General features: G+C 32.9%; 2 protein-coding genes across 2 annotated transcripts; one reads left to right on the forward strand and one right to left on the reverse strand.

Moving 5' to 3' along the window:
* On the reverse strand, positions 1-4,533 carry LOC133305202 (heavy metal-associated isoprenylated plant protein 12-like). The gene is made up of 4 exons (XM_061505336.1): positions 4,472-4,533; positions 3,410-3,482; positions 605-680; positions 1-398 (listed from the first exon to the last, which is right to left on the reverse strand). Exons 1-4 carry the CDS (start codon positions 4,531-4,533, stop codon positions 100-102), a joined length of 510 nt encoding a protein of 169 aa, XP_061361320.1. The 3' UTR covers positions 1-99.
* A 3,160-nt stretch (positions 4,534-7,693) lies between these two features.
* Positions 7,694-10,172, forward strand: LOC133305203 (protein FAR1-RELATED SEQUENCE 5-like). The gene is made up of 3 exons (XM_061505337.1): positions 7,694-9,366; positions 9,440-10,073; positions 10,140-10,172. Exons 1-3 carry the CDS (start codon positions 7,694-7,696, stop codon positions 10,170-10,172), a joined length of 2,340 nt encoding a protein of 779 aa, XP_061361321.1.
* The last annotated feature ends 317 nt before the right edge of the window (positions 10,173-10,489 follow it).

A 10,489-nucleotide genomic window follows, 5' to 3' on the forward strand; every position in this document is an offset into this window, starting at 1 on the left:
AAAAAAGGTGAGACTCAAATGCAGTACAACTATCCAACAACCATGGTTTTTTTTTTTTCATTTATTTTCTTTTGAATTCCGCGATGATCTATAACTTAATTAGCAGATGACACAGGAGTTAGGATTCTCTTCCAAACATGGGTAATGGTAATGATTATGACGGGCTTCGTAGAATTGCACAATATCAACCAAGTTCTGATTTTGATCGTTTTCGTTGGCCTCTGGCTTCTTTTTCTCAACTTTCTTAGGTTCCTTTTTCTTCTCCTCCTTGGCTGGTCCAACAGAGAGTATCTTAGTATGACAAAGCTTCCTCAGCTTGCCCACTACAAGCACCGGATCTATGTCTCCAGTTAATGTCAATTTCTGGTCGTTCATCTCCAGAGACACTGACTCAACCCCTGCAAATGTCACCCCTAAATCATTCAATCTTGAATACTATATGGTTACGTTTATTAGAACTAAAGACCAAAATAAATAAAGGTTCTACCCATGTAATGTGAAGTATGTTTTTTTTTTCTCTCTCTTTGATTTTTCCATGATTACGTAAGCATCAAAAAGCAAAGAAAATTACAGGAGAAAGGGGAAAGAGATTGAAATTGCATACCTGCAAGACTAGAGACTGCCTTCATGGCTTTTTTCTTATGTTTGTCATCATGTAGTTCAACCTCTAGCACTACTTTCTGTAATAGAGCAAAACAAAATCAATCTTCACTACCATATTAAAACGGAAATAAAAATAAAGGACAAGGGCAGGGTGAAATTTTGACACGAGATCTCAAAATTTGAACTTCAAAGACTACTTGTACTAAAAAAAAAAAAATTGTACCCAAAAAATAGAAAAAAAACGATAAAAAAAAAAAAAACATAAAGATAATATAGTTGATGAGGACTCATGCATGGAATTGGAAAGAAAGCAAAAATAAGAAGTGAGTAGTTGTAGCAAATGGCTTGGTTGAGTTCATCATGTATTATTGTTGGGTCATGAAAAAGATAAAAGTTGGGAGGGAGTGGGTATAAAAAATTCTCACGTTCATTGATGGGACGTTGGTGAGGGTTGCTAAAGTAAGCCAAACAGAGCAGGGGTGGTCGTGAGGCAGCGATAGGGATGGCTTTGTTTTGAAGTGGTGTACTGCAGCTACCACCTACGCTTCAAGGTATATTTAAAGATAAGAAAAATAGAGAGACTAGAGAGAGAGGAAGTCAACTCAAAGTCCTGGAAAGTGTTCCACTGTTGTGGTTTACATGGTCTCTTACGTTAGGTGTGCACTACTGCACTCGACCGTGTTTTTGAGAGAAATAATTACTGAAATAATACTATTTTGAAATGTATTATCAAAGTGGTTATATTTTAAACAATATTCATTATTTTGATAATATTTTTTTAAATTGATAATTTATTTCAAAATTGCACTATTTTTCTAAACAAGTAAATACAAGAGATTGTATTTGTAAATAAAACTCCTTAATTTTATTTTATTTTCTTTTTACATAAAACTAGTAGTGTTCGCGGTCTGGATTAGATCGGTTTTGAAGCAAAAATTATATGATCCAATCTCTTTGATTTGATCATTTAATCATCTATTCGATTTGAATTTTTTTAAAATCTGATCCAATCCAATCCAATCAATTTTATTCGGTTTGGATTGGATCAATTTTTGATTTTTCTAAAAGTCTAAAATTTCAACCATACAAATCATTAGCTATATATCAAAATAAAGTTATTCCAAGTTACAAACCACTTGAAAATTTAAGTCTTCAAACTAAAACAAGTCTTAAAACTCATGAAAGGTTAAAATAGATTAATAGACAATAAAAATTAAAACAAGATTGTTTGCTATCAATACCATCTAAGATTTCAAGTCTACAATATAACAAGATTATAAGTCACTATTTTTCAAAAATAATACATACATAATTAGGGCTGACAAAACGGACTCGGGCCAACGAGCCAACCCACTCACCCACTTTCAAAAGCGGGGCGGGTTAGTGTAAAAAAAGTTCAGGTCAGTGAGATGAACTAAGTTATATGGCCCACTCTTAAAATTGGGCTAACTCGTTTTTTGGTGGGTTGATGTCAGGCTGCCCACTTTATGGAACACCGACCAAAATGCCACTCTTCATCAAGTTTTTTACCTGAATGCCACGCGAACAGTGTTATTTTCCAATATGCCACGTGGGCAAGTTCGCTGGGCACTGTAGCAAACTCTGTTTGCTGACGTGTCACGTTTCTAGTGGATAACAAGTACCAAGTAAAAAAAAAAAAGTACCAAGTTCGCTAGCGAACTTGGTTGGAATATGTATTGCAACCAAGGTGTCCACTAAAAATGTGACACGTCAGCAACAGAGTTCGCTACAGTGCTCAACGAACTTGCCCATATGGTATATTGAAAAATAACACTGTTCGCGTGGCATTTAGATAAAAAACTTGATGAAAAGTGACATTTTGGTCACTGTTCTCCACTTTTTCACCTCTATACATTGGATCGTTTTCACTAACTAAATTAAAAATTGATCCAATCCAATTAAAATATGCGAATTTTTTTGGATTTTTGAATTTTGTTAATTCGATTAACAATTTATTAGTTTAATAAACATAATTTGAATCATGGTTCGATTGTTGATACATAAAACAATGGGAGCTCAAGTGCTGGTAAAGTGCCACCACCTACCTTAGGAGATTATTTATTGTGGTCCGGGACCACCATTTTTTAGGTGTCTCTTAGTGTAAATGGAGGGGTAAAATTGGAAAAGAGAAAAAATAATAGGGGTAAAAAGGAAAAGAAAAAATTAATGATGTGAGAGGGAATATCAGATCATTGGGTGGTCCTGAACCATAATAAATATTTCCCTACCTTAGGTACTCACCAGTCACCACCTCGAGCAAATAAAAATTATATTGTTAAAATATTTTATATAGGTGTGACGTATTTAAGTAAAATTCAAATTTAACTCGGCTATTAAATAAAAAGTGAAAATTTTATTATATTGAAATATACAAATATTTAGTGTAGTGTAGGGTGTTGTGTTCAATTCCTTGTAACCTCCAAAAAAAAAAAAAAAGTAATTATAATAGTTTAATAAAGAGTAATAAATATTATTTTTATTTCTTATCATATATACTGAGACAGACATTAACAAAAAATTTAATTAAAGGTCACATTCCCTTCCCTTGAGTGTGTTTACGATGTTAAACTGATGAAACTGGTTAGACGAAAACTTTGTAACTTGAATTGTTGTTAACCTTTTAGGCTAAAATGTGTTACCGTTTTTTCGGTTAAATTGACATGAGTAGAAGTGTAGAACACTATAACCTGATTTACCGTGTCAATTTTCCATCAACCCGATTTATCATTTTTTGACCAAGGGGTAAAACCTACTTTCTTAATCTGATGAGAAGAAGAAAGAACACCTTCAAAGCTTTCACATCCAGCCTAGCAAGAGGAAGAACATGTAGAGATTCAGTAGGAATAATGTGAGAGAAACTACAATGTTACATACGCAAATAGGTTTGAACTTGAGTGATCACAGGCGAGGAAGTGTAAAAAGAATCATCAACAAAAGCTAGGTGTTAAAAATATATAAAATTATTATTGTAGCCTCACCCCCTCACTTTTTGGGTTAAATTGATTTTTTATGGGAAAAATGTTTATGCAGTTACCGTAGATTAGTTATATGCATTTATTCCCAAAACGACGTCGTTTTGATATTGAAATCTTAAAAAATTATAAATATAAAGATTATTATAACTCTGAAATAAATTAAAATTACAAAAACATCATGATTTCTGCTCCAAAACGACGTCGTATTAAGTTTACTGCAGATAATTTATCTACAGTAACGGCATAAAAAACGAACCCATTTTTTATATCCACAATTTCAAATGCAATACCCAATACTTTTGTTTTGAAAGTGTATGAAAACAATTTTGTGAACTTATCGTTTTGAAAAAGATCGTGGCCCATAGTAGGCCATTTGATTTTTCTTTCAACCCTTATTGGGTTCAATTCATCCTGTAGTCCACACCGATCCACTTTGGACACAAGTGACATTTGTTGTTATTTTACGCCATAATATGCTCTTTTTTATTTTGGTAACTTTACTCACATTTTAAAGTAAATATTCTCAAACACAAATACCTCCTTCCAAAATAAATGCCTAAACAAACTCTAAATTGCTTTTGTTCTTTGACACCAATCAATATCATTTCCCGGAGTTGGAGATGACCGATTCAATGCCCAATGGACAGCGTTATCAATAGATAAAGTAATTTAACACAGCACACGAAAGTGCAATAACAACATATAAAGAGAAACAAAAGAGCACACTAAGTCAGACAACAGAGAAAGAAACAAAATGGAAAAGGAAAGGATAGGAAAAGGGACTTTGGGTCCTCACAACGTGATACTCATATGGGCCCTGCACAAATTAACTTCTTTAATATCATGTGGCCTTGCTTTTTGGTACCACTAACCACATCACAACGAAGGGAAGCATTACGGGGCCCATAGACTTCAGCCCCAACCCACCTTTCATTGACACGTTTCAAACCTCTTAATTGCCACTTTTCCTGCCGTTTTTGCTCAACTAGTGGGTAGGGGTGTAAATAGGTCAGGCTGGCCCAGCCCAGCCTACATTAAGTCTGACTTGGTCCGGCCTTTAAGAAAAGTAGAGTAGGCTTAGATTTTTAAGAAATTTTTTTTTACAAATAGGTCGTAGGCCAATTTTGTCAAGCCTGGCCCAAAGCCTTGTTGGCTGATCTATTTAATTTATTAAAAATAAAATAATAAAATAATATTTATTTTATATGGCATGGCAAAGTACCAATACCAACCCTAATTTTTAGATAAATGACATTCTCTTGGAGAGTTTATTTCATCACCCAATAATTGTATTTTTCTTATTTTCTCCATTTCTTTGACTCTATTCATCTATGATATACATTCTAAAATTGGGGTATTATGTTGACTCTTTCTTGTTTGTTATTTTTTTCTTATGAGAAGTACTAGTGCATTCATGAATAAAACTTTCTTTGCTCTATACAATTATTTTCTTTGCTTAGTATCTATAGTGGTAGTAGGCCTACAAGGCCTGTAGGCCATGTCGGGCTTTCTTATTTTTAAAAATAGGCCGGGTTTAGCCTACAAATAAAGCCTTTGATAGGCCAATAGGCCATATAGGATGAATTTTTTTTTACGTAGGCTTGGGCCAGGAAAGCCAAAGCCCAGCCCAGCCCAGCCCATTTACACCCCTACTAGTGGGGACTAACCGATTCTCTTTTACAGTCGTTCATAGACCTTTTATTAACTGTGTTCTACCATCCAACCAATGTTATTAAAATCGGTCTGATTATTGATCCGGTCGAAGAACTGGATTATTAGATCACTGATTTAATTAGTGAGTCATTGATTCAATCGCATGATTCGATAATTATATGTAATTTTATAATTTATATTAAAAAAATTTAAACATACTTAAATATCTAAAAAATAATAAAAATTTCAAATATTTTAATATAAAAAATAATAAATCACATACTATTATCCAATAAAGGATCAAACAAAAATATAATGATCGTGATAGAAGGCTTTAGGTTCAGAAAATGACATATCTAATTATAAATCAAATCAAAAAATTTGCATAGTACATAATTGAGATAATATTAGTATTGTAGGTACATAACTTATGTAAGTCAATAAGTAAAAAAATATTCAAATATGTCAATTATGAATTTTTTTAAAAAAAAAATTTGAATTTTTTTTTTTTGGAACCGGGTCTGAGTCACTGATTTTCATGAAAATAGGTCAGATCAGACCGGATCACACCGATTTTGATGCATAACCGATCCGTTACTTCAACCAGATCGATTATATTACTGATTTACCAATTCTGGAATCAACCCAACCCGATCCGATTTTATTAACAGTCACTACAATGCTACCTTCTTCTAAAGCAAGAGAATTGGAGAAAACTTTGGTGAAAAGATTATATAAATAGTATAAAATATTTGTATTTAAGCCGTACCTATTTCAATACTCTTTTTTTTGAGGTTCCTATTTCAATACTCTAAATGTGATAATATCTTAATTTGTTTATTTTTCTTCCCAAGCAAATTTGTTAGCTTTAATTAAACATATCACTGAGCCAACTTTGAAAAAATAATAATATTTATTTTGATCAATGTTAAAATTACAATTTAAAATGCACCTATTTTGAGCCAACTTTTTTTTTTTTTCCAAAAAAAATAAAAAATGCACCTATTGGTAGAATAGACGAAAAGTGTGTGATCTAATGATCACGTGCGCTATTTTAAAATTAAAGAGTCGTATCAAGAACTTAAATTTAAAGTCATATATTTTGTATTTATTCTGCTACAGAGTCATGTTGAGCGTGGTGTTGAGAAAGTCGACTTAACAGAATCCTATTATAATTCTTTATCAGCCTGGAGCACATGACATGAACATCATCATCACTTAAAGGAAATGGAACATCATGGCATATCTTATAAATAAAGAAAGAAAAAAATATTTATACTTTTAAAGGACATAAAATTATATTATTTTGGGAAAAGTATCTATGCTTTTGAAGGATGTAACACTACATCATTTTAAATAAAACGCAGCGTTTCGTTTGAAAAATCAATTTATTTCTTTGTTCCAAATGTATTGTCCCTTCTCATCTCTCTGCAACCAAGTGGTATTCTTTCCCCTCAAACTTGTTTTTCCCTCATTCTCTTTTCCATTCTCATAGTTGGTTTTTCTTCGATTTCGTTCTCACCTAAACACTTTGATAAAACCATCGATTCAGATTTATCTTGAAGGCGGAAAGAGATGCTGCGATAAACATCAAGCAAAGGAAACACAAAAATAGAAGATTAGCAAATACCACCAATGCAACCAATAGATGAAAAGGTAAAATCAAAAACCCTATTTCTATTTCATGACACTTGACGGACTTTCTTTTTTGGACTTTGATTCATGTTATGCGTATATCTGATTGTGCTTACTTCCCAATTTTTTTTTTCTCTTCTTCTTTTTTCCCCATTTTTAGAGCTGTGAAAATACTTGATGGAGGATATAGGAGTTGTGAGGCAAGTTGAGGTGTCTGAATTTTTACAGGTTTGATTTTTGTCCCTCTATTTAATTTTTTTTTTTTTTGGGGGTCTTCCTTAGCTCCTATTTTGATAGCATTAAACTTTGCAGCTTTGGCATGGTTTTTTTCTATTTTTTATTTTCAGCTTCTCATTAATCAATTAACGCACCATGTTTAATTTGGCAAATGAAATAGAATTGTATATGTGTCTATGGTTTCCCCTTTGCTGCTGTATTAACATATTTTGATGGCTTTCAAGTTTGCAACTATTTCATGAGCTTGTTTTTAGTTTTCATATTACATCAACAAAACCCAAGTGCAATTATTTCAACTATGGGTGTGATATTTTTTTTAATCAAATATGACTCATTAATTAAATAATTCTTTTACTGATGATATCCTCTACATCAAATATGATTTATTTCAACTAAGGTGTTTTATTTTTTGGTCTTGTGAATATAGGTTGTGTGCAAAACTATCAATTTTATCTGATTTTACAAATGTCTAAGAAGTTTGAAAAGATATTAAGGCATCACATTAGAATTACTAGAGTGTTTCAGTGCATCAAAATTCAATTGAGAAAGACAATCATGAGTTTGTTATAATGGATCACTCCCAAATAATAACTATTGAAGACATTGACGTGAGTGGGAGTTTAGCACGTTATGATGATGTTGTTGATTTGGAGAAAGACACTGATGAGTTTGTTGATGATGATGAGTGTGAAATTATGGAAGATGAAGATGGTGATCATGTGCAAAATGTTGTACTTGAAATTGTGGGAGATGATATCAATGAATTTAGTGAGACTAGTTTTTTATGTAGGGTCTTTGGGACATCAGAAGAAGCTTATGTTTTTTATAATGATCATGCAAAAGGTAAGGGGTTTGGAATACGTAAGCAATTTTTTAACAAGAGTGCAAGAACACAGCAAATATATAGGTGGAGGTATGTGTGTTCGAAAGAAGGCATCAAGAAAGTGAATGATAAAGTAGTTAAAAGGCGAAGGGATACAAGGACTAATTGTTTGGCGATGTTACAAATAAAGTTGGTGGATGGAGTATGGAAAGTGGAGAAGTTCAATGATACACACAATCATTCATTGATTAACACTCCATCAAAGGTGAAGAAGTTTTCTTCTCAGAATGAATTACGACGCTCAAAGTTTACTAAATCTCTTGTTTCTATGCTTTCTGAGGAGGGTTTAACTTCTTCAAAAATCTCAAAGGTGGTGAATGCTATGGACAAAGAAGTTAATATTACTCCAGTGCAAATCTCCACTATTATATCAAGCCAACGAAAGAATAATGTGGGGCGAGAATGTCAAGGCATCATTAAACACTTTCAAAGGAAGTCTGTTCTTGATGGATCTTTTTATTTTGATATGCATTTAGCCGAAGATGGAACATTAAGAAGCGTATTCTGGGCGGATGGTAGGTCAAGAGCAGCATATGTTCAATTTGGTGATGTTCTTGTGTTTGATGTGACTTACCAAACAAATAAGTTCAAGTTTCCCTTTGCCCCTTTCGTTGGGGTTAATCACCATGGGCAATCAATTTTATTTGCAGCCGCTTTGTTAGAAGATGAAACAGAGGCAACATTTACATGGTTGTTTGAACAATTTCTGGAATGTATGTTTGATAAGTCTCCTATTGCTATTATCACTGATCAAGACAAAGCTATTGGAAAAGCAATTGCCAAAATATTTCCAAAAGCACGACATCGTTTTTGTGCGTGGCACATGAAAAAACATGTTATGGAACACACTCAAGCACTACGCTCACAATTTAAGGAGAGTTTTGATGTTGACTTTCGTGCATGGTATAAAAGTCGAAGCATTGATGAGTTTGAAGGCAGCTGGGAATCATTGAAGACTAAATATGATATTAAAGAAGGAACTTGGTTGGCTAACATGTATGTTTCACGTCATCATTGGGCAAAGGTATATTTGAAAGATACTTTTTGGGCTGGAATGACCACAAGTGGCCGAAGTGAGAGCATCAATGCTTTTTTTGATGGATACGTCAACTCCAACACAATGTTAAATGACTTTGTTACTCAATATGACAAAGCAATTAAGAGTAGGAGGGATGCTGAAGAAGATGAAGATTTTAAAACTAGAAATACAAAAGCAATTTTGGAGACTACTCATCAAATTGAAGCAATAGCTGGTGAGCGTTACACAAGAAAAATATTTAATATATTTAAAAAGGAGTGGATGGAAGCTGTTCTTCATTATGAGCATGAAAAGATTTTAATGAATGAAGATCTAATCAGGTACAATTAGGAGTATATGTTAAATTGATGCAAAAGATTTCAAATGGTTTTCTTTGATCTCCTTTTCTTTTAGGTACAAGGTGGGGTCTCACGAAGTTGATAAAGAGTGGTGGGCAATTGTTGACTATCATTTGACAGAAACCTTCACAGCTGATTGTTCTTGTGGAAAATTTCAGACTATGGGAATTTTGTGCAAACATATTCTATATATTATGAGGAGGAAAAAATTAAAAACCCTTCCTGAAAAATATATTTTGTCTAGATGGACCATGAATGCAAGCTATAAGGTTGAAAATCTTGTAGGTGATCATGCTGATACACCCACTAAGGAAGTTAGTGCATTGTTCTTGTGGTCGCTTCACTCCAAGTGCAATATGGCTATTTCCGAAGCAAGAGATTGTATGTCTGAAATTAGAAAGTTTGATGATTTTCTTGCTGACTTTATTAGACAGCAACTGGAAAGAAAGAGAAATATAATTGAAGATGAAGCAATTCCCCAAGTTGTTCCTTCACTAACTCCCGAAATTCTTTCACAAGTTTCACTCATTAACTATGTGCGTGATCCCATGCATCCAGTCAAAACTAAAGGGCGTCCAAAGGTTGCTTCACGATTGAAATCAAGCATTGAGTTGATTTCAAAACAACATAAGACTTGTAGTTATTGTGGAGGAAAGGGTCACAATAAAACCAGTTGTGAGAAGCGCAAGGTATTTCTTTATAGATGTGTTTTCAATCTTAAACTTGATAATGAGTTTATTCTAATTCATTTGTAGATGGATATTGCAAGAGAGAAGCAAAAGGAGTAGTTTTATTGCACATATATTAGCTATTGTATTTTGGTAAGCACCAATTTATTACGAACAGTTTTTAGATATTCTAATTTCAAATTATGAGTTCAAAGCTGCTTATATTTTTACTTATTGTGATTTTTCAGGTACAAAGATAACTATTTGTCAGGTTGGTGACATTTTTTGTAGAAGATTTTTGGATGGGATATTTTTTGTAATGTAGTTTTGTCTATAAATTAGTAGTGATCCTATAAATTAATAGTGATCCCCATTTTGTATAAGATTTTTGGATGGGATATTTTTTGTAGGATCACTTTTGTCTATAAATTAATACA

Source organism: Gastrolobium bilobum, unplaced genomic scaffold, assembly GCF_033153095.1.
Source record: "Gastrolobium bilobum isolate Gb01-03AN ecotype WA unplaced genomic scaffold, APGP_CSIRO_Gbil_v1 utg14059, whole genome shotgun sequence".
NCBI classification, from domain to species: domain Eukaryota; kingdom Viridiplantae; phylum Streptophyta; class Magnoliopsida; order Fabales; family Fabaceae; genus Gastrolobium; species Gastrolobium bilobum.